At 39.8% G+C, this 24185-nt stretch overlaps 1 protein-coding gene across 3 annotated transcripts in view; it reads left to right on the plus strand.

The window, feature by feature from the left end:
- Positions 1-24185, plus strand: part of Kcnh1 (potassium voltage-gated channel subfamily H member 1) — a 353502-nt gene that overhangs the window by 59696 nt on the left and 269621 nt on the right. For 2 of the 3 annotated variants that reach the window (XM_015483682.2, XM_048809434.1), the window contains one exon: positions 18312-18785. In XM_015483682.2, coding sequence (XP_015339168.1) covers positions 18312-18785 — 474 coding nt within the window. The remainder of the gene's footprint in view (positions 1-18311; positions 18786-24185) is intronic. The other variant, XM_015483683.2, reaches the window with a different exon arrangement.

A 24185-nucleotide genomic window follows, 5' to 3' on the forward strand; every position in this document is an offset into this window, starting at 1 on the left:
TTGTTGAAGTGATCTTTCATTGTCTGATTTTGCTGTCTAATGTCTTCCTTGAGACTCCAGATCATCTGAAGCATGTATATCCTGAATTCTTTATCTGACATTCCATCTGCTGCAGATATTACCTCTTCTAACGTTGAGTTGACCTGCATTGCTTGTGGTCCTTTGTTTCCTTGTCTTTTCATATTGTTCGCATTTCTTTCTGCTTGGTGAAACTGTTGTGTTATTGAATTTTCCCCCTATATATTTATATTGCTCTCGTATAGTTGCAAAGTCTCCCTCGCAGGCGTGGGCAGCAGCTCTGCCCCTCCTCCAATTGGGGCAATGTGCCTACCACACCGGAGGGCCGCTGGGCCTGTACTGCCGGTTGGTAGCAGGTCCGCCTACCTTGCAGTTGCGGGCAGCGGCTCTGCCCCTCCGCGGGCCGCTGGGCCTGTTCTGCCGGTGGGTCGCAGGTCCGCCTCTACACTCAATATTGATTTAAAAAAAAAAAAAACTTTTAACATTTTGAGTACTATATACTCAGAGGTAGTTGCAAAACTAGTAGAGTGTACTGTACCCTTTACCCAGTTTGTTTCAATAGTAACATCTCATGTTACTAGATGTAGTACAATATCACAACCAGGAAATTGACAAGTATAGAATATTTTTAATTAAACTAAAAACATATTCAGATTTAATTAGTTTATGCATGCACCCATTTGTGTGTGGGAGTGTAGTCCTATGTACTTTTCTTTCTTCCTTTGTTTCCTTTTCTTTTTGGTGTCGGGTATTGAACACAGGTCCTCACACATGCTAAGTATGCCCTCTACCATTGAGCTATACCTCCAGCTCTGCAATTTCATTTCCTGTATAGGTTTGTGTAAACATCACAACAATCAAGATACATATTTGAGCAGAGCATGGTGATGCACACCTGCAATCCCAGAGACTTGGGAGGCTGAGGTAGGAGGCTCAAAAGTTTGAGGCCAGCTTGGGCAACTGAGAGAGAAGCTTTCTCAAAATTAAAAAAAAAAGTTAAAAAGGGGTGGGGATGTGGCTCAGAGATAGAGCACTTGCCAACATACATCAAATACTGTGTTCAATCTCTAGTACTTCAGAAATAAAACTAAACAAAACAAGATTTGTTTCATTACTAACAAGGAATTCCCTTATTCAATCCATTTGTAGTCATGCCTGCATCCCTATCCATGGTTCTTGAAAGCATTAATTTATTGTATAATTCTGTCAATTTGAGAATGTTATGTAAGTGGGATTGTATGGAATGAACCCTTCAAAATAGCCTTTCAGTATGCTCTTAATCTAGATGCTCTTAACATCTATCCAGGTTGTTCCATACAATGATGGCTCATTCTTTTTTCTATTAGATGGATAGATCAATTTATTTAACCATCTACCCTTAAATGGACTATATGAGTTGTTTCCAATTTTTGACTATACAAATAAAGCTACTATGAACATACAGATTCTTGTGTGAACATATGTTTTCATTTTTCTGGGATAAATGCCCATGAGTGTGATAGCTGAATTTTGTGTGTGTATGCATACATGTAAATGTATATTTAGTTTTATAAGAAAACTGCCAAACTTATTTTCAGTTGTAGTTGGCCATGTCATTTATTTACATTTCTACCAGTAATGTATGTGGGATCTAGTTTCTTCATAACCTTGCTAGCATTTGGCATTCCACTCTAATAAGTACGTAGAGATATATCTTCATGGTCTTAATTTACATTTAAGTAATGGATAAAAAAGTTGAACATCTTTACATGATCTCATTTTCAAACCATATTTCCTCTTTGGTGAAATTCCAGTTCATATAAAAAATAGATTGTTAACACTCTTATCTGCAGTGTATGAGAAGACCATCCATCTTCTATTATCACTTGGTGGTATTAGAATTCTAAAGTTTTCCCAATCTTGTGGATGATAGAGAGTTAGAGTTCATATCATTTATCTGGTTGGAAACCCAAAGGCCAAAACCTTTACAGAAAAGTGAGACTTTATGGTATGCAGCATTGATAAACTCAACCACTACCTTCAGATGCTTAATCACCTGAACCCAGTGGTCTTGCATCAAAATCCATAGTTGTGGATAAGCCCATCCTGGCAACTAAACACTGAGAGGCATTGAAAGTCTGCCTAAATTTCTAGAGCAATAAAAAAAAAGACAATGTGTTAATGGATATAAACAAGGCATTATTTTTGAAGAACAGGAAGACTTAAAAGAGAACTAAGTAAATTTTCAAGAAATGAAAATTACAGACATTTAAAACAAACAACAACAAAAAATAACAAAGTAAAAATAATCACGAACAGATTAAACAAAAGAAATTACTCTCAACCTAAAATTAAATACTCAACTAAGCTATAATTTAAGAGAGAAAGAAGAACAAAGAGATATTTAGACATGTAAACTAAAGGAATTTATTATGTTCAGGTTCTTTTAAGGAAAGATTTACTTAAGAGAGATATATACTCATGGATATATAAATGAAATTATCTATTAAATATAAAGGAGAAAGATAATAATGGCTAGTGGGAAAGTTAAAAATAAGGACAAGCTAAAATGCCAAATAGACTATGGATAGAAGTGCTTAAGAATTAAAGTATTCTAAGGTCCTTTTTTAAAAAATTTTTTTTTAGTCATAGATGGACACAATACATTTATTTATTTATTTATATGTGGTGCTGAGGATTGAACCCAGTGCCTCACCGCAAGTACTCTACCAATGAGCTACAGCCCCAGTCCCAAGATCTTTGTTTTATTCTGGGGGCAGTTAAAGTGATTACCTTTAAGAGAGGTATACATGTTAAAAATATACAAATGTGAATGAATAAGAGAATGAAAATCAAATGCATGCCTTTCCAAACAATAGTGAGAAATAGAATTGTGTAGAAATCAAGGAAGAAAAGCGGGGGAAGAAGGGAGACGTAAACAGAAAAAAAAAAAACCATATTAGATACCAGAAAGAAGTTTAAACATATCAGAAATGACAATAAAAATAAGCAAACTAAACTCTTTTGCTAAAGGTAGATAATCTCACCCAGTAGCTCATTTTACCTGTCATGATGAGTCTTTGAACACATGGACTGTCTGGACATGGACAGCAAGGCAGTGGCCATAGGTCCTACGATTGCAGTTAATGGTGGTATTTTGGACGACCACCTCAGGGTATGTTGAAAGTGAGCTTGAAAAGTGTTTGGAGATGGCCTTCCTGTTGCCTTCTAGCCCTGAAGGCTGCTCATGACTGGTCACTGTATATGCACATAGGGGTCATGCAGTTCCATCAGGTCATCCCTCTCTTGGCTGAGGGATGGGATTTTGTGTGTGTCTGGGAAGGGGATTTGTTTTCTACTTTTTTCCCTAGGAGGGTTGTTTTGTGTACATGCTTATTATATTTTAGTTAATTTCACTGACTTAAATTAGAAAGGAGGGAACTCAAATGTTCAGTGGATGCTAGGAGTAAACTCCCCATTTGAATTTGGTGAAAAAGTCATAAAGTCAGTTGATTTAAGGATTTTCTACAGCCTGCCCTCCTTCCCTCCCTTCCTTCCTTCTTTTCTATTTTCTTTTTTCCCCCTTCCTTAGAGACAGGATGATGTAGTGGAAAGAGAAAGAGATTTGGAGTCAGATTGACCCAAATCCTCCTCCAAAACTCCCCAACATTCCAGCTGTGTGACTATAAAAGTTACTTAGCCTCCCTAATCTTTCCTTATCTTCATGAAATAAGGATATTACCTACCCTAAAAGACTGTTGTAAGGATTCGTGGTTCTTTAAATGACAAGTCTGATCTAATTACTCCCTGCTTCAAAATCTCTTAATGTCTTCTTGTTGTCTTTGGATAAATTTAAATTTTACGTGTTGATACAAGACTGAAACCACCTCTCCGGCTCATCCCAGCTTCTCTGGCAGCCCTGTCCTCTGCCCCAGAGCCAGCCAGGCAATGCTCACGCTTGTCAAACTCTCACTTGCCTTTGGCCCTTGGAACATGCCCTCTCTTAGCCTGGTAGTTCTTGCTTGATCTCTTGGCTGGGGTACTTCCTGCTCATTCTTCAAGTGTTGACACAGATCTCACACTTATTTTCAAGGCCTTTGCAGCTGTCTGTGTCTATCCCAGGCCAGTGAGGCGTCCCTCTCAGAAACTCTTTTTTCCAAGTGTGGTTTCCTCTTTGAGTGCTTCTGACACCAGGAATGCTTTGTTTTATCTCTGCCTTCTCTAGGGGATGAAAATTCCATGCAGGTGGGCTGGTGTCTCTCTTGCTTACTCTTATCTTTACATGGAACACCATGCTAACATGGGGTAAGTGCTTGGCAAATGTTCATTAAATGAAAGGAAAAATATGAAGCTAGCACTTAGTTCATAGCCTGGGGCTAGGTCCTTAGTAAATTTTGTTTTTTCCTTTCACATTAACCCCTTCTTCCCCTCCTATCAGTTGCCTGTCATGATCATGGATAATGGAAAACCATTTGTGACTGACTTGATAATGATGGTAACATTTCTAGGACTCAGCTGCACCTCTAATTCTTAAGAGTCCTAAATTTTAAAAACGTAGAAATGGAAGATGTCAAAACAAGAAGTTAAAAGTATAATACCACTGAAATACTTCTTAGCCAAATTGGAACAAACTAAGATTGTTGCCCAATTATATTTCAAGAAGAGATTTTTTTTGTGTGTGAAGGTATCATGTGAGTTTGTGCTCAACTATAGTAAAATCTATGGCTTAATACTTTTAATTGCTTCCCACTGTCTTTATTTTTTCCATTAAAGAACAAGTGCATCATGGAAAAAGTCCTAAAAATAGTACCTGCCCTGTTTTTATGGAGAATGGTGTTTATGACAGAAATTAAGCATTTGTTTAGCTTGGGATGTCTGAAGCCCCAAATCAGGCTTTGTTTTGTGACTAGAGCTCCACCCATCTGGTAACATCAAGCTCTTTCTTTCCCTTTGAATATGAGGACAGAATTTGTCCTCATTTTGTAGTCACAAAAACCCAAGTCAATTTTAACCCGGCAAGCTTGTGAAAGTCGTATTGACAAATGGAAAGAAATGAATATTCAGGTGCCAAGGTGGGTATGGTTGGAGCAAAGGATTTAGAGAATCAAGGTTTCTCTTCACCCACTGAGGGAGGGTGTGTGAGGCCATTGTAGGTAATGGTGACTAGGGTGTTTTTGGAGAGTGTTTCTTCTGTGCCTTTAAATGACCAAGGTAGCCAATTTGGTAGGTGGATTGGTTAGTGTGTGTTTGTGTGTGTGTGTATGTGTGGGGGGGTACTCTTAAAGAGGAAGTTTTCTGAGTTTGACTCCTGCTTTCTTCTGCTGCTGGTACCCAAGGTAGTACTCCCTAGAGATGATGATCTTGATGCTGCTAACTCCTCCCATTCTTGTTAGGGCCCATTCTGGCCATAGTGGCTTAGGTAGGTCTTTAAGCTTCCAGGAAGACTTCTGAGTTTGCTCACAATTTTGTCCAGTGCTATTGCCCAGTTCAAGCCTGCGTCTTCTCTTTCCTGGAATCCTGCAGTAGTCTCCTATCAGACCTCCCTGTCTCCAGACTTACCTCTTCCAGTCCTTCCTCCACATTGCTGCCTGGTTGGCTTCACCAAGAGGTCTTCAAACTATGGACCTCCTTTATCTAAAATTCTTATCTGTGCACCAAGGGTATATCAAGTCTTGCTTCCTTTCATTTCACTTCATTTCCCAATATTGTATTTTCTAGTCCACCCCTACCCAACAAAACCTCACCACCCCCTCCCCGCCCCTATGCTTCTGCCACACTTGAACACCTGTTTGCCAAAAATGTCCTGTGTGGAACTTGTGGGTCTTGAGGCTTTTCCTTCAAGGGGAAGCTTGACAATATCCTCAGTCCTAAGTCTATTTGGACCACCTAAGGCAATTCATTTTCTCTTATCCTCTGCTGTTAAAGTACTTCCGTATACGCATTTCTTCCCATTTGTTGCTTTATATGTTAGTGATTTGTTTATACATCTCTCTCCTATTCTAAACTATGGGTTCCTTGTGGTCAACTTTTAGTGTCCAACAAACATTTAATCAATGGCTGTTTTTATTAGAATAAGAGTCCTTAAAATCTGAGGGGTGCAAATAAATGCATTTAAATGGTCCTCATTTCTTTTTAGGTCACTTTAGTTTTGCTGTTCTTGACCCCTGATCCTTGGGAAAGCCAAGGACTTCCCACATCACCCAGTGTGAGTAAAAGAATGGATTCCCGGAGGACTCCAGGCTCCATGAATGGATAGCCAGAACCTTTCTGATTCTCATCTGGAATTTCCTGAATTCTGCCTCAGCATTTACCAGAATATGAATATGCACTCATATCTATATTCTGAATTGGTCTTCATCGTATCTCTCTGATGTTGGTGGTATTGCCTTCATTTTTCAGGTGGAGAAGTTGAGGCATAGAGACCTAATAATGAAACCAAAGTTAAGGGTCTGCCAGATTGAGCCTGCAGAACCTGTATCTTGATCAACTTGGTGTTTGCAGCCATCTCTAATGATTTCCCTAGGAAGCCCTCATTTTCTGCCAGCCTCCCACCTTCTGTCTCTCACACATTTACATGACACATATGCCCGTAGTCACATTTTTTAATCCACTTTTTATTGTCTTGTGTATACATTGTTTGTTTACTACACACTTTTGTGTTGAAATGTGTTTGTTTACTACACACTTACCTACCTGTGTTGAAATGAGCTCAGGATGTTCTTGTGGTGCAGTATAACTTTCACAATTTAGAGCTGTACTCTCCAGTATGCTAATTACTAGCCCAGTGCCACTATTAAGCAACTGAGATGTGGCTTGCCTGAACTGAGAGGTTTTAAATACACATCAAATTTACAACCTCCTATGAAATAAAGAAGGTAAAAAGTATCTTTATGTGTTAAAATCATATTTTGGATATATTGGGTTAAATAATTGGGTTAAATATTATTATAGTTAATTTTACCTGTTTCCTCTTCTTATGTGGTTACTAGAAAATTTGTGTGGCTTACATCATATTTCCATTGGATAGTGCTGGTTTAGAGTGTAGGCTTTTGAATTAGACTTGGATTTGAATTTTAGCTTCACCGTATAATTAGATTTGTGGTTTTGGGGCAACTTACCCCCTCTGGAATAATTTTTCTTTTTCTATAAAATGAAGACCACTATCTACCTCACATTATTGTGTTAGGACTGAACTGTATTTTATATGTAAAGTACCAAGGCCGGAGTCTGGCATGGGAGCATAAAGGTTAGAAGTAGGGTCTGCAGTCAAACTTGTTGAGGGTTTTAATACTGGATGCACCACTTAAAAACCTTTGTCCTTCTAAGTCTTAGAAAGGTAAGGTCTACAGCAAGGGAGAAACGGCAGGCATAAGTCAAAGTATACAAAGCTTCAAAGTCTTCAAAGGTTAAAGTCTTACCTTTCTAAGACTTAGTTGCTTATTATAAAATGGGAATGATAATAGTAGGTACCACATGGAATCATGAGTTAAGTGAACTAAGATGTATAAAGGGCTTATTAATTCAGAATGGGACATACAGTAAGCACCCCATAAATGATAACCAATAACATTGTACCCCATTCCTAAGAAAGAGCATCTGCTAGAAACTTTCCTGATGTTAAGTGGTCTATGTGGACTCTGTTTTTTATTTTTACTTTTTCATGGAAGTAAGTATAATACTAATATGGCCCTAACACATAACATATCCTCCCTTGTCCATATCATGCTTATTATGGTGTGCTAAGAACATTCCTGATATTACAAATTTGTTACACATTATACAAAGGGATTAAAATCAGGGTCTTAAAAAGATATCTACATGTCCATGTTCTTTACAGCATTGTCTACAATAGCCAAGACATGAAAGCAACCTAACTACCCATTGATGGCTAAACTGATAAAGAAAACTATATAGACTTATACATTAATATTAAATAGAGTAGAATAATATTAAAATAGAGTCAAATTCCTCTATTTGGACTAGCACAGATGAACCTGAAAGGATATTATGCTAAGTGAAATAAATCAGACAGAGACGGACTAAATTACATGATAGCACTTACATGAAGAATATAAAATAGTCAGATTCATAGAAGCAGAGAGTAGAGAGATGACTGCTAGGGGCTACAGCAAGGGAGAAATGGCAGGCATAAGTCAAAGTGTACAAAGCTTCAGTTATAACAAGAGAAAGCCCTAGAGATATAGTATACAACACAATGTCTATGGTTATCAACCCTATATTGATACTTAAAATTGTAGGAGAGGATGGTGCATAAGATAGAGTCATAAAAGTGAGCTGCAGAATAGTGAATGGAGCCTGAGTTATGTTTACTTGGTGATAGAGAGTACAGAATTCCCTCATGAATTCGTTTTGGAGGTTTTCTTACAGGGAAATCTGAGCTTTACATCTTAGTGGCACCAGAACTAGAGTAGCATTAAGAAAGCCAAGCAAAGAGGGTGTTTTAAGAAAGAAAAAGTACTAAAATATATAAAATGTATGGACGAAGCCAATGGATTTAATAACATTGAGATCATTGGTAACCTGGACAAGAGCTATTTTATTAGGGGGTGGGAGTGGCTCATTCAGGAGGCAGTAGCCAGGTTGAAGTGTGAGGGAGGTCATTTGAGGGGAAAAAGTGGAGATATTGTGTTTCAACTTCTCTTTCAAAAGTCCTAAAGGGAAATAGCAAAAGAAGCTGTAGCAAGAAAGGGAAGTTGATTTATCTCTAAAGATGCCGATGGGAGGATGCCTGGTCCAACAAGAGGTTGAAGGGAAGAGAAGAGGGAGTCATAGGTAAGGATTGGGTGTAAAGTACTCCAGGGGGTGGAAGAAGGATGAGAGGAACTGGCCTTGGATGGAAGAGGACACTTCCTCCATTGAAACAGGATGAGGTAGGTGGGTGAGGATGGAGGCCAGTTTGTAGATACATGACCATTGGAAGATGCAGGAGTATTGCTGTGGTTCTATCTTTTCAGTAATTCATAAGGCAGAAACATGAACTAAAAGTGAGGTGTAGTAGAAAATATTTAAGAACTTGAAGTTAAGACTATGGTCTCTCATCTACTTTAGCAAAAATCACTTTGCATGGTGACAGCCACTTGATTCATAAGTGTTTCTGGGTAATCATAGTTTGATCTTACCTCTTTTATAACCTTACTAGGTATGGTTTTGGGACTGGGATTGGTACTCTTAAAGGTGACAGGCCCTGGCCAATATGGCTCATTCAGGACTTTGAGAAGTCCTGAAGAAGGTCCACAGTGCAAAATGGTGCCTTCAACTAGGAGCTAGTTTCATAAGATGACAGGATGGCATGTTGCCATCGTTCATGGGTTTTATAGATAAAGAAACAGTTTATTAAGAATTAGTATACAATAGAAGAAAAGCATTGAATCATAAAACTGCATTTGGACTTAAAGTCCTGTTTGTCATCTTGGATTTGGCTGTGAGCAAATCATTTACATTCTGGGTCTATTTTCCCAATCTGCAGTATAAGCAAAATGTCAACCTTTTCAGCTCACGAGATGTGCTGATGTGTGTCAGGTAGCCCGCACAGATGGATTAGTGGTGAGACTTGGAGTCTTGGAGCTGGCAGCCCGCCTTCCACTCCCAGATTCTCTGCTTACTCACCCCTTGCATGACTCAGGGTGAGTCACTTCACCTCCATTATTCTGAGCCTCCATTTTCCCATCTGTAGATAGATCTCCCTCACAGGGTGATCATAAGGATTCCAAAATGCAATAGAGGATTTTGGAAATAAAAATACCAGAGAAATGTGATTGACTAGTCAGTCTGATTTTCCTGTTCTTCCTCAAGGGAAAAATCCTAACCCTATTTTCTTTCCAGAAGCAGTGTTCAAAATGAGCATTCAATAAAGGCCTATAATGAGCACTTCCTGTGGGCAGATCCTGGCATTGGGTGTTGCATGGGGAGACAAGGGAGAAAGTGACATCATGCTAGGAGAAGTAGCATCTGCCTTTAGGGGGACTCCCAATCTGGCTGGGGAAGAGGACAGACACAAGCCCTGTCTTAGGAAGTACATCCCAAAGGGCTACTAGCTTTCTACTTCTGCAAGCTTCTGTTGCACAAGACTGACCAAAGGAAGAAACTAGAAGTATACATGATCATACTGATAATGGCAGAAAAGAGGTGGGAAAGAATACTCTGCTGTGGTTACCAGGACCACCAGACCAGCTTATTTTCCATGAGCACCCACTCTGCACCCGGGGGAAACCCAGTTTCACTTCAAGTTTTTGAGTCATCACCATACAGCTAACCCAGGGCACAGCTAATATGGCTGGATGAGGTCTGTACCCTCTGTTTTGAATCTGTACCCTGATATTCCTTCCTTTTGGAGGATACTAATCAGTTTCCAGATAAGAATATACTGAAGAACCCTGAGAATGCTTTTGCTCCTGAAGGTGGCAGTCATAGAGCTCATCAAAGGGATCCTGGTACCTGACTTCCTAGTCTGAATCCATTCCCATACTCACTTCTGAGAAGGATGGGGGGTCAGTCTCATGGGAATCTTTCTGATCAATAAGAATAATTTGTCATTTATCACAGTAATACAAAAAGGCTATCACTGCCAGATAGTTAACTGGATGCAAAATACTCTTTAGGTCAGGGAACTTTTCTTAAGGATATTGATTTTCTGTAACAAAGTACTCACTGGCAGAATTTCCATCTTGTTTCTGTTTTCCATAGTGTCATGATAACTACTAAGAGTTCATATCAGAGTGATGTATACAAATATAGGGTCTTAAATCAGACTCTAAAATCTTGATTTTATGGGAATCATTTTATGTAGACTTTTACATAAAGACTTGGAAAGAGAATGTCTCTTTTACTGATCAAATGTCCTGGTATCAATCTACTTCTGTAATGTTGATACCCTGTGTTTTAAACTTAAGATGCTGCAACCCAGAGACAGGAAAAGAGAAAATGAATACACATTCCCATCAATCTCCCTTTTTTAGCTTAGCATCTTGGCTAATTTCTCTTTGAGCACATGTTGTAGAAATAGCAGCTGGAAGTCAACATGGCATTTTTGAGAGATAGGAAGAACTCTATTGACTCAGGCCTTCACTCAGGCAGGGCCTAATAGTGTCCTAGAAAGAATCAGAATGGGAAATCCATTTAGAAATAGTTATGGATTACATCAGATTGTCACAGTTGCAACCATTTTTCTCTGAAAGGGCATTTCTTCCTCAGGGTTTGTTATCAAGAACTATGGAGCCCTAGGCAGCTTTGGTTCATAATCAGCAGGTGGTTTCTTACTGGTATATTCTTTGGAGTTCTTGCTGAATAGTCTTATAGATTCTTTGCAGTTTTTGCTGAATAGTCTTATCACCCAGGCTGGATTTTGCAAACATATAATAAATTCCTAAAAAATACTCACCTCTCTTTTCCAGCTGCCTTTCCTTTGAATTCTCAGGACCCCTTCATCACAATATTTGGAATTCATCTATATTTGGTTTATTTTTATTGTTTTAAAATTATTTTTTAAATGAAAAACAGGAAGGATAAAATTCAGAGATAAAGAGTATATTATCATTTGGGGTCTTTTTCACATTTTTCTCTTTCCATGTTTTTTATTGATGCATTATAGTTGTACATAATGATGGGATTTGTTACATATTCATACATGTATGTAATATACCAATATAATTTGACCGATATCACTCCCCAGCACTCTCTTGTTCCCGCCCCACTTCCCAACCCCTGGTCCCTTTCCTCTGTTTATCTCCCTTCAATCTTCATGAGATCCCCACCCCGTACTTTTCTTTTATCCTCTCTAGCTTCCACATATGAGAGAAAACATATGACCCTTGACTTTCTCAATTTGGCTTATTTCACTTGACATAATGGTCTCTAGTTCCATCCACATCTCTGCAAATGACACAATTTTACTTATTTTTTATGACTGAATAAAATTAAGTATGTGACTTGGGTTGGTGGTTGTTTTTTTTCAGTCTCTGGAGATCCTGCCAGGTGATTGCCCATATCAATAGTTTATATCTTTTTATTTCTGAACAGTGTTCTTTGGTATACACGTATCACAGTTTGTTTAACTATTCATCTACTGAGGGTGTTTGAGTTGTTTCCTGTTTTTTTTTTGTCTATTATGAATAAAGCTTCTATAAATATGCACATACAGTTTTTATGTGATTGTAAGTTTTCTTTTTTTTTCTGAATAAGTGCCTAGGAGTAAAATTGCTGGGTCATATGGTAATTGCATATTTAGTGTAATAAACTGCCAAACTATTTCACAGTAGTCGTGCCATTTTACATTCCTAGGGATCTAGTTTATCAGCATTTGGTATTGTCAATACTATTTTTATATTTTAGCCATTCCAGTAGGTCTGTAGTAATATCTCAGTTTTAATTCATTTCCCTAATGGCTAATGATGTTTAACATTTTTTTTTCCATGTGCTTATTTGCCATTCACGTATTTTTTGAGTGGAATGTTTGTTCACGCCTTTTACTCATTTTCTAATTGAATTTTTTCTTCTTTATTGCTGAGTTTTGTGATTATATTTTATAGATTATGTGTTCAAAATACTGTTTGTTGGTTTGCAGATATGTCTGTTCTAGTCAGCATTTTTTTTTTTTTTTTGCTGTGACTAAAAGATCCAGTAAGAACAATTATAGAAGAGTAAGAGTTTATTTGTGGGCTCATGGTTTCAGAGGCCTTAATCTATAGAAGGCTGGCTCCATTCCTTGGGGCTAGAGTTGAGGCAGAACATCAAGGCAGAAGAGTGTGGTGGAGGAAAGTGGCTCTCACGATGATCAGGAAGCCGAGAGAGACTCCACTCATCAGATACAAAATATATACCCCAAAGGCATGCCCCCAATGACCCACCTCCTCCAGCCACACCATACCCTCCATACACACCATCAGTTTCAACTCAATTAATCCCCATCACTAATTGGATTAAGGCTCTCATAATTCTATCATTTCTCCTCTAAACCTTGCATTGTTTCACACATGAGCTTTTTGGGGGAACACCTCATATCCAAACCATAACAATTTCTTTCCAATCATAGCTTGTCTTTTCATGCTCTTAGAAGTCTTTTGCAGAGTAAAAGTTTTAAATTTTGATGGAGTCCAATTTGTCAGTTTTTCTTTATATGGATTGAGTTTGGGGCATCAAATGTAAAACACTTTCCACAGACCTATATCTTGAAGATTTTCTCCTATATTTTTTTTCTAAAGTTTTATGCTTATCTTTAAATCCACAGTCCATTTTTGAGTTAATTTTTACATAAGGTGTTAGACTTAGAGGTTTGTATTTGGCCTAAGGATTTGCATTTGCTCCAACACCATGTGTTAAATCAGTTATCTTTCCTCTTCAAATAACTTTTGCACTTTTGTCAAAAATCAGGGCACATTGGTATGAATCTATTTCCAGAGTCTCTGTTCCTTTCCATTGATCTGCATCTACTCTTCTGCCAATACCACAGTCTTAATTACCATGACTATACATTATCTTGAAATCGACTACACTGATTCCTCCCACTTTCTTCTTTATTTTTAAACAGCGTTAGTGAGGCATAATCATTACACACACATGCACACACACAAAAACAAAACAAAACAAAAACAAACCCAAAACCAAAATCTCGCACATGTTTAATAAATATAACTTGATGATTTTGAATCACTTAATATTTTTTATTCAAAATTGTTTTCACAGTTCTTGTTCCTTTGCCTTTCCATATGCATTTTAGAATAATCTTGTGCATATTCCAAAAACAATTGCTAGAATTTTGATAGGAATTAAGCTAAAATTGTATACTCATTTGGAAAAAATGGATCTTAGGTGTGTTGAGTCTTCCAGGCTATAAGCATAGCATTTCCATTTCTTTATCTTTTTTTAATCAACATTTTATTATTTTCTTAATTCACTGTCCATGTTCTATGTATTTATTATACCTAAAATTTTTTTAAATGGTTATCAATATATAATTTTTATGTGAATTTCTATTATATAGAAATATGATGATTTTCATGTTTATCTTGCACTCCATGACCTTGCTGAACTCACCTACTTTTAGGAGTTTTTAAAAAAATTATTTATTTATTTATTTTTTAAAAAATATTTTATTTTATTTATTTTAGTTATAGTTGTACATAATGCCTGTATTTCACTTATTTATTTTTATGTGTTGCTGAGGATCGAACCCAGGGTCTCGTGTGTGCGAGGCAAGTGCTCTACCGCTGAGCCACAACCCCAGCCTGTTTTAGGAGTTTCTATGTAGATTCTTAGGGATGTTCTATGTAAACCATTATGTTGTTTGCAAATAGGGAGAGTTTAATTTCTTAATTTCGGATCTGGATGCCTTTTATTTCCTTCCTGGTTTATTGCGATGGCAGCCCAGTGTTGAATAAGAGTGATGAGAGCTGATAGCTTGCCTTGCCCCTCATCTTTGTGAGGAACGTACTGACTCAGTCTTCACCATGAAGTATAATGTTAGCTACAGGGTTTTTCTGTAGATACTCTCTGACAAGCTTAGGAAATTTGCCTCTGTTCCTCTACATTCCCCTTTCTCTACTGCTTTAGCTGTATCCTACACATTTTGATATGTGGAATTTTCATTTTCTTGAATTCAATCTATTTTAAAATTTCTCTTGACACTTTCCCTTTGGCCTAGGGGTTATTAAGAATTCCCCTGGTTTTCAAGTGTTTGGGTATTTTCCTGTTATCTTTCTTTGATTGATTTCCAGTTTGATTCCATTGTAGTTGGAGAACTCAGTCTGTGTGATGTTCATTCTGTTAAATTTGTTGAGGTTTGTTTTATGGGTCAGCATATGGTCTGTCCTGAGTGATGTTCCATGTGCCCTTGAGAAGAATGTGTATTCTGTTCCTGTTGAGGAGAACAGTCTAGAAATGTCAATTAAGTCCTCTCTGGTTGAATTCATACCCTTGCTGATCTTCTATCTAATTGTTCCATCAGTTGTTGAGAGAGGTGTATTGTGTATCTGTTTCTCCTTTCAATTCAATCGGTTTTTGCTTCACATATTTTGTAATTCCTTTGTTTGTACAGACACAATAGGATTCCTGCTTCTTTTTAGTGGGTGGATCCTTTTATCACTAGGAGTTGTACCTTCTTGTCTCTGTTGCACAGATAATTTCAATTACAGAACAACAATTGCAGAACAATTTCAATGGTTTTATCTTCGAGTTCACTGGTTCTTTCCTTTATCCCCTCTATTTTGCTATTGAGCTTACCCATTAGATTTTTTTTTCTATTGGTTCTAAAACTTCCATTTGGTTCTTCTTTTTATCTTCTCTCTCTCTCTCTTTTTTTTTTTTGCTGAAGTTGTTTTTCTTCATTTTTTTAAATCCTGTCCACAGTTGCTTGTTACAGCATTTTTATGATGGCTGTTTAAAAGTCTGTAATTGGATATTTCTGATACCTCTGTCATTTTAGTATTGGCATCTATTTATTATCTATGCTTTATTCAGTTTGATATTTCCTGGGGTTTTTTTTTTTTTTTTTTTGCATAATGAGTCATTTTTAAATTGAAACCTGGGCATTTTAAGCATCATGTTTTGAAACTCTGGATCTTACTTAGAGTTTTCATTGTAGTTGACTTTCTTTAACACTTACATGTCAGAGGCCACCTAGATTTCTGCCAGGTTGGGGTAAAAGAACAGATTTCCCTCTCAGCCTCTTGGGACACCTGAGAGGGTGCTCCTTCTAGTGCTAGGTGGGAGTGGGAGTGCCAGCTCTCCACTAAGCTCACACTGATCCTCCCTGGGTCTCATTACTGCTGGGTCCCAGTGGAAGTCCAGGCTCCTGGCTGGGCTTTCTCTGGGGCTTCATTGTAGCCTTGAGAAAGAGGAAGTCAGGTTTTCTAGACAGAGAACTGGGTGGGAGTGGGCCCACAACTTTTTCCTGTAGTGGATAGCTTTAATAGAGTGATTATTATCTAAAAGCTTTCTGTCTTGAGGCCATCACTTTCCTAGACTTTTGACTGGGGAGAATTTTTTTTTTAACCTTGTACTGGGGATTGAACCCAGACCTCTCACCTCCCACATGCTAGGCAAGCGTTCTACCACTGAACTATATCTCCAGCCCTTTTTACTGCAAGACAGGGTCTTGCTAAGTTGCTAAGTTGCTCAGACTGGCCTCCAATTTCAGTTCTGATCTTCCTGCCTCAGCCTCTCTGGTAGGAGAAGGGACTTTTTGTTGGGCCTCTTTATCTCTACACCTCCGTATCTTCATGGTCCTTGATTCTTTACCACCAAGTCTGGGAATATATGAGCCAAAGAGGAAACCTAGGGAATTCACTGCTGTGCTGTACCTAGCGGGTTTGCTTTCTTTTCTCCAATTTTCTGAGTCTTTTACATTTGTTTTACAGGCAATGTCCAGGGCTTCTCCTTGTATTTGAGTACTCCATCTTTTCAGAAGCAGATGTCCTACTCAGTTGATATTCTTTGCTTTATTTTTAGAGGCCAATCTTCTTTCCTGCCTGAGGTCTTGGGGCCTGGCCTTCCTTGATCACACTTGTGTAAGTTCCTTTTCATGGGGAAGGGAAATTAAAATCCCCAGGCCTAGAAAAGCTGTGTGTGTTCGTGGAAGAGGTAGAAAGAGAACCCCTACCTGAAGATGCCCGTGGATACTCTGCATTTTTAGCTTTCCTTTGTCTCTTTTAAGGGCTGGGGTCAACCACAGGGAAAAGAGGGATATTTATGTATACTCAATGGCCTTCAACCTCTAGAGGTAAAAGGAAGAGGCCATGATGGCATAAGATGGGGTCTTACCCTGAGATTCACAGGAATCTGAAAGTGGCTCAGAAGAGCAGCTAAGGACTGTTTTCTAGCTTGGCCTGTTCTCAGAAGGCGCTGCTTTTTGCCTTTGACTTGTTGATGGGAAAGGCCATCCATGAGCTTGTCATAGAGCCAAACTTTTCCTTGCACAGTCTGCTGTCTTATAAGCCTGGGTTACTCAGAGAAACGTAATGAACCTTGATGTGGAACAGCATGAGTTTTGAAGCTAGATGGAGTTTGGGATCGTGACTCCATCATTTGCTAGCTCTGTGTCTTTAGAGTTCATTCATTTACCTAAAAACAATCCAGGGTACCTCCTCTGGGCTGGCCACCCTGCTGAGCTTGTGGCATATGGTGGTGGGTTCGCTTCACTGTTCTTCTCTTTCTAGCTACAAGGGGATCCAGCTGACTTCACTTCAAAATATTTCCAAAATTTTTTTATTACTCCATCTTTCCCTCAGTTTATTATAGGTACCCTGATTCTCTTCCCTTATCTAGGGTGACTTTTTCAAAAATACGTTGGATTATTATCCCCTAGCATAAGACCCTCAATTTACATCCAGCTGATCTGAGAATAAAATCCAGTCCCTCCCCGTGGCCAACCAGGGTCTGCATGATTTGGGTTGTACTTTCCTCGCTGGGCAACTCTAGCATCTCCTGTTTCCCCCAGCTTCCTCAGTGCCCTTCATCCACATGGGCTTTCTCTCTCTTCTTTTTAATTTTTAATTTTTATTGGTATATTATAATTATACATAACAGTGGGATTCATTATGCCATATTCTCACACATACATACATAATTTGATCCACCTCATTCCCCAGTGCCTTCCCTTTCCCTCCCTTTCTCTCTCCCCACACTAGCCTTCTTTCTTTTCCTGAAAACATCAAGCTTGCTCCATTCTGAGTCATTACACCCTGGACGCTGTCTGCCTGGGATAATTTTTCCATACAAGTTTGAATGGCTGGTTCTTTATGAGCAGTCGGGTTTCTCCCAGCCCTCCTCCTCAGCCACATTTGATCAATTTTCTGTTTTTCCCCTCCCTCGCCTCTTATTTAGCTCAGAGCACAATATGAAACAACCTTTGATTTGTTTACTAGACTGAGCAGGGATCGGGTTGTTGTCTTCATTGCCATATGTCCAGGGCCTAGACCAGTTCTTGGCAAAGAGCAATAAATATCTGATGAATAGAGTTGCTTGATTCTCTAGAGCCTCAGTTGCTCACCTGTCACACAGAGCAATGAACTAAAACAAGCTTGTATTTTTGTATCTTGGATTGATGAGATAATAAATCCACATGAAATATTTGGTATGCTTCTCAGTTCACGATAAGCCAAGTAATAGTTTCTCATTGTTTCGATATGATCATTTCTGTTATCATGTTCACGTACATTCTCCCATCCTCCTCTAGCAACTGTTATTGTAGCTAATGATCCATACAGAGTATTCTGGGCATTTTTCAGTGACATATGCTGACTGGTTAGATGTTTGCAACTAAATTCTAACTTAGTACTCTCTTGGTCCTATTTCTCATACAGGTCCTGCAGCTGGGCTCAGATATCCTTCCCCAATACAAGCAAGAGGCACCAAAGACTCCCCCTCACATCATCTTACACTACTGTGTTTTTAAAACCACATGGGATTGGATCATCTTGATCTTGACCTTCTACACAGCCATCTTGGTCCCTTACAACGTCTCCTTTAAAACCAGGCAGAACAATGTGGCCTGGCTGGTTGTGGACAGCATCGTGGATGTCATTTTTTTGGTGGACATTGTGCTGAATTTTCATACCACCTTTGTTGGACCTGCGGGGGAGGTGATTTCTGACCCCAAACTTATCCGCATGAACTACCTGAAGACGTGGTTTGTGATTGACCTTCTGTCCTGTTTGCCATATGACGTCATCAACGCTTTTGAGAACGTGGATGAGGTTAGTGCCTTTATGGGTGATCCAGGGAAGATTGGTTTTGCTGATCAGATTCCACCACCACTGGAGGGGAGAGAGAGTCAGGTACATCCCTCAAATCTCAGACCTTGTTGTCTTGTCTTTAAAGCTGAATTAAATGTGGGTGGTCAACAAAAGAGTAATGAAATGGGTGGGAACTAGCATGACTGATGTCCACACCGGAGGGAGCATGTTGGCTAGCTATCCTTGCCTGCTGTTCCTATCCTTTGGAAGCTTGGAGGCCCTGCATGTCAGCGAATGGGTGTGGACGAGACCAAAGGCTTACTCTTTCTCCACGAGGAGTCAAGGCCACTGGCTCGGGAAGGTGAGGCTGCAGAAGCAGTCATGCATGACCACTGCACTGGTGAATCTTCCTCTTGGTTTTGAATGTGGAATGTCTACCTATTGATCACTCGAATTATGGGAACTTTTTCTTTCATTTGCTTCTGACCTTTGGCTATTTCACAGACAATTAACTTGTGGTAACAGATATTGTTGTCACTCAATTTTTGTTTGTTTGTTTGTTGTTTTTGTTTTTCTCTGTCTCTCTCTTTGGTAAATGTTGGAATGATTTCTTTTTCCCTAAAATGAGTTTTGGAGGTGACTATTTGCTGGAGTAGTCAGGTTAAGAGTAAGTGGTTAAGAGTAGTGTTTTGAGATGGTTAATTTTGCAGGCAATGGAAGGACTCTAAAGAAAATAAAGACTTTATAAATGTGTTGGAATTAGGATGTGACTGAACAGTCATTGTCTGAATGAATGGGTGCCTGGGACAGTTTCAGCAAAAAGCAACTGCTAGGATGGTTAGGAATGACTGTCTCCTTTGAAAAAGCAAAGGATGTCAAGTTATTGCAAAGAAAAATGCCATATTCTTATCTAGATGGTGCTTTGTGGGAATTACTCCTGTTCTTATACCTCGTTGACACTCCAGATGGATTAAGATAAGGTAGTTCATTTGATTAACCTTCAGCCTTGTGCAGCCACTCACGGCTCTTGTTGTATCAGATACAGAAGTTCCCAAGGATTAACTGGGTAATGCAGGCCCACTCTTAGGGTCAACAGACTTGTGTTGCAGTCTTGGGACAGTTTAAAGGAACAGATTGCTCCCTGCTGGGATATGAAGACCTAGCAAGTAAATCTGTATCATACTGGTAGCATAGTGATGCCCCTCTGCCTTCAGATGAGTACTAATGGTTGCTGAGGATACCAGCCCCTTCCTCTGGAAGAACTTACCAACTGACCACTTCTCTGCAGGGAAGAGTAGCTCTTCTTGCAAAATGATGCCAAGTATGATCTGGGAAGATAATAACTTGGATGCTCAGATGCTCTAGATTCAGAACAAAATGTGCCTGTCTGTGTGCTGTGCCTTAATATACTTTAAAATCCCTAGGACTAATTCTCTGGGTGGATTTTGCAAGGGATTAAATGAGTCAAGACTGGTCGTTTACAACAGCAGAATCATCGGTAAAGTGAATGTTGGGATTCTTAAATGTGAATTTTAGTAGATGTTTGGAATGTTTTTCTCTGAAATCACTTTAGGAAATTTTATGTTAGTGAGGAAAATACGATCATTTTGGCTTAGGTAATTCACAAGAATTCTCTTAATCTGAAAGAGCTTCTCATACACATATGAGAAATAAAATTTAACTTTAAAAAAAGTACTTGAGTTTGTGAAATAAATCATTTGTAGCAACGACACTGAAAATTTGCAGATAAATAGAACAGTTCTTCAGCTTGCATGGATTCTCATTAAGAATTGGCAGAGTTATAAACACATATGCAAATGTGCTAGATAACTTGATAGGTTGGTAGAGCAGATAGCTTGTCTTAAGGGACGGTGAATGTTGGGGGAGGGACTCCTTGAGTTGTGAGTACCCTTGATGGTGATTTCTGAATTCTAGACTCATGAAATAGACTGATAATAGGGAAAAAAGCTCCATTTTCTATGTCTTTTTTATTGGTAAAAGGCTTAGCATCCAAGCTCCTGTTATTCCTTCTTGATCAGAAATAAAAATATTAATTTAAAGGGTTACAGTTCTGATTGATTTTATATCTGGTGATATCTTTTAAAGCTTTGACTGACACCTATAATAATGCCCTTTCATAACAATCGTGGTGATGTGCAAAGAAACTGAAAATGTGGTTTCTTATCTTCTTGGTATTATCACTTATTAGGACTCTGGGGCCCTGGTGCATGTTATTGAGCTTCTCTGGATCACAGTTTTCCTGTTTAGATCTTGGGGATGATCTTCAGGAGCTGCCTGAAAGGTGTAGTGTTTGGGCAGTGGATTAGTTGAGCTCCCTGTGAGCTCTAAAGGCTCAAGTCTGGTGTGTTCCAAGTCTCACCTGCATTAGTCCCACCTCCAGAAACTGAGTGTAAAAACAAGAGACTCTGCCCCTGACCTTCCTAGTGGGAGGAAGATGAGTGTGGCAAGGCTCTTAGCAGGTGGTGAATAGACCCGAGGGAGCTCAGAGCCTGATGGAGGTCTTCTAGTTCAACCTTCTCAGCTCACAAATAAGAAAAAAGACTGAGAGGGGACTTGACTCACTCAAGGTTTCATAATAAATCATATGATCACAGTAATAATGAGTCCCCTTCTGATTCTTCTTTATTCTAAATAATGACAGATTTGGTAAAATTGGAGCAAAACACTTATGAAGTGAGTCAAAAGTGACCAGGAAGCTTCCGATGTGTGTGTGACTCACCCTTTGGCATGGCGGCATGTGGTGGGAAAGTTGGGCACTGGTTATGGTGGTGGAGAGGAGGCAGCTGCATTTTCCCCAAGGCAGCTGTGTGGGGTAAGATGGCAGTTTCAGATGCTTGAGGAGGGTCAGAGCTGCTGGTTTTCAGGTGCAGTCCTTTTATGAAAAGGCATCATTAAATTAGTGGGGATAAAGGGCTAGTGGGGGTTAGAGGAGTTTGGGGAGGACATGAAGAGCACCCCACCTCTTGAACCTGAATGGAACTTGGAAAAAGCCTAGAGAAATCCCCTTGGTAGGAGGATTAATGGCTTAGTGGGTTCATATTCATCCCCTGCTCTTTGCTTACCCACAGTCAAAGTTGTAGAGTTGCATATCTAAGATGGTAGCTGCTTCTGCTCTAGATTCTTTCTCTGGGAGAGTGTGCGGAGAAATAAGAAATTGTTGACTCATTTCTCAAAAAATGCAGAGCTTACTTGTCCCTGGTGTCCTCCCAATTATACCAAAGGGCTGCATGCCCATGGAGACCACCAAAGAAGACAGGAGAGAGCAGTGGTAGCTTTGCCATCTGTGTGGAGTGGGGGTGGGCGCTCTCGAAGCAAAAATATTGGATCCACCTTGGACCTGGGTCAAGAAAGAACAAGGATAAATTGCTGACACCTGCCATCATGAACTCAGCCCAGTGGCTATCACCCAGCACCATGATTTAAGCCACACAACATTCCCTGTGGCTCAACTTGTTTCACTTATGTAGATGGTCTCCATTTGCGTCATTCTCCAGTCTGTTGGTAATAATCTGTTTTGGAGGCTGTTTGGGAATATGTTTGCACATTAGTTAAACTGGTTAGAGGACAAAAAGGTCTTGAAACTGAGTGAACCAAAGCTTGGGATGGGAATGTTGAAGCAAAAGCCAAATTAGTTTCTTTCCAGTGTTTAGGGGATTATTGGCCTAAGATGCTTCGTGGATTAAAGATAGAATTATTAGGAAGCCTTGTTGCTTATTGCTATTGGAGTATGGAAATGCAAAGTTGAGAATAGGGACAGTCATGCTATCTGCTGGGTCACAATTCTAGTTCCTTAGAGCCTGGAGTTAGCCAAGAAACTTTTCTGTGCCTGGCTCTGTGACATCAGACAGCAGCACAGACTGTCAGTGCTGGTCCTCTCCAAGACCCCTCTGTCACAGGAGATGCTTACCTTAGAGCTGGAGATGGGCAAGGCATGCGGATAACTAGGAATACCTCTGACAGCAGCAAGTGACTGCCATACTGTTAGCTTCCCCACCTCTACTCTGCATGGCCGAAAAGAAACTGTAGAGAAACAGGAGGAAGATGATGTGTCATCCAGTGGGACTCCACCACAGCTTTGCCACCTTGTGCAAGTCACTCCACCTTGCTGGACTTGGTTTGCCTCACCTGTATGGTGAGTGCATCTCAGCTCTAACCTCCTGTAGCTCTAGGACAGGCATTGTCATGTTCTGCAGGTGAGAGGAAAGGAACAGGTTGTCATTTTGCCTGGTGGCAGCTGTTCTGAGGTGGTGAAACTGGCCTGGGGGTCTCCTAGTTCCCCCTCTTTTTTGGAGGGGCAGTGATGCTGGGGATTGAACCCAGGGCCTCTCATTTGCTAAGCAAGTGCTCTACCCTCCTACAGCCTATGATCTCCTGACTCCCAAGCCTGTGCTTTTTCCTGTAGATTCTGCTGCTTTTCCAGAGAACCTGAGGGTTGAGGAAACCAAACTCTGCATTTCAGTCACTGGGCCCCTTGTCAGTTCCTCCAATCACTGCTTTCTGGAAGCTACATAGGACCAATTTCCTACTGTCAAAAATGATCTCCCCCATGCACCCAGGCCTGACGCAGTGGTGCATGTCAGTAATCCCAGCAACTCAGGAGCCTGAGGCAGGAGGATTGCAACTTTGAGACTAGCTTCAGCAGTTGAGCAAGGATCTATCTCAAAATTTAAAAAATTTTTTAAAAAAAGGTTGGGGATGTAGTTCAGTGGTGAAGCACCTTTGGGCTCAATCCCCAGGTCACTTCCCTGCTTCTGTGCACACACATGGCCAAGTCTGATCTTGATTCAGGTGTCTGGGCAGGGCACAGCACTTCCGGTCTTCCATCTGAGCCTCTGCTTGAGAGGTGCATCATCTCCACAGTCTTTTACACCATGAGCCCAAGTCAGGAAGAAGAAGAATGATCAATCAATCAGTCAATCAAAGGAAAAGTTCCAGGCGGCATTCCCAGCAGCGGCATTGCTAACGTCTCTGAAACCAGACTTTAGCCACTGGCCATTGCCAGCAAGTCACAATCATCAAGAGAGAAGCACGCCCATCAGCAGCATTTCCTGACACTAACAAGACCTGAGGATGAAAACTACAGTGTGTCTGTTTTTACCCAATTAATTGGGTGGCAGAAATACTCAGTACACACAAAAGAAAGAAATGCCAAGGTAAAGAGGAAAAACTATGAGACTACAAGAGTAGGATTCAGTTTTGCTGTCCACGGTACCGCCAGACATAACAACTTGTGTGAAAAGTCGTTGGTTTTTATCCAGGAATTATGATTCTGGGGTGTATATCCAGGGTCTCCCCTCTCCTCCACTGTTGATGTCCAAGGGACTCATAGGAGAAGAAAAAATTCAAGACAAGGCCTGCCCTGCACTGATCAGGGCTGAAAAAAAACAGTGCTATTGAGTAATGATTTCTTTTCTTTTATCTTTTTTATTTAATTTTTTAAATTTTGTGTGTGTGTGTGTGTGTGTATAGTGGGGGGGGGGG

This window comes from Marmota marmota, unplaced genomic scaffold (genome assembly GCF_001458135.2).
Source record: "Marmota marmota marmota unplaced genomic scaffold, marMar, whole genome shotgun sequence".
In the NCBI taxonomy this organism is placed as follows: domain Eukaryota; kingdom Metazoa; phylum Chordata; class Mammalia; order Rodentia; family Sciuridae; genus Marmota; species Marmota marmota.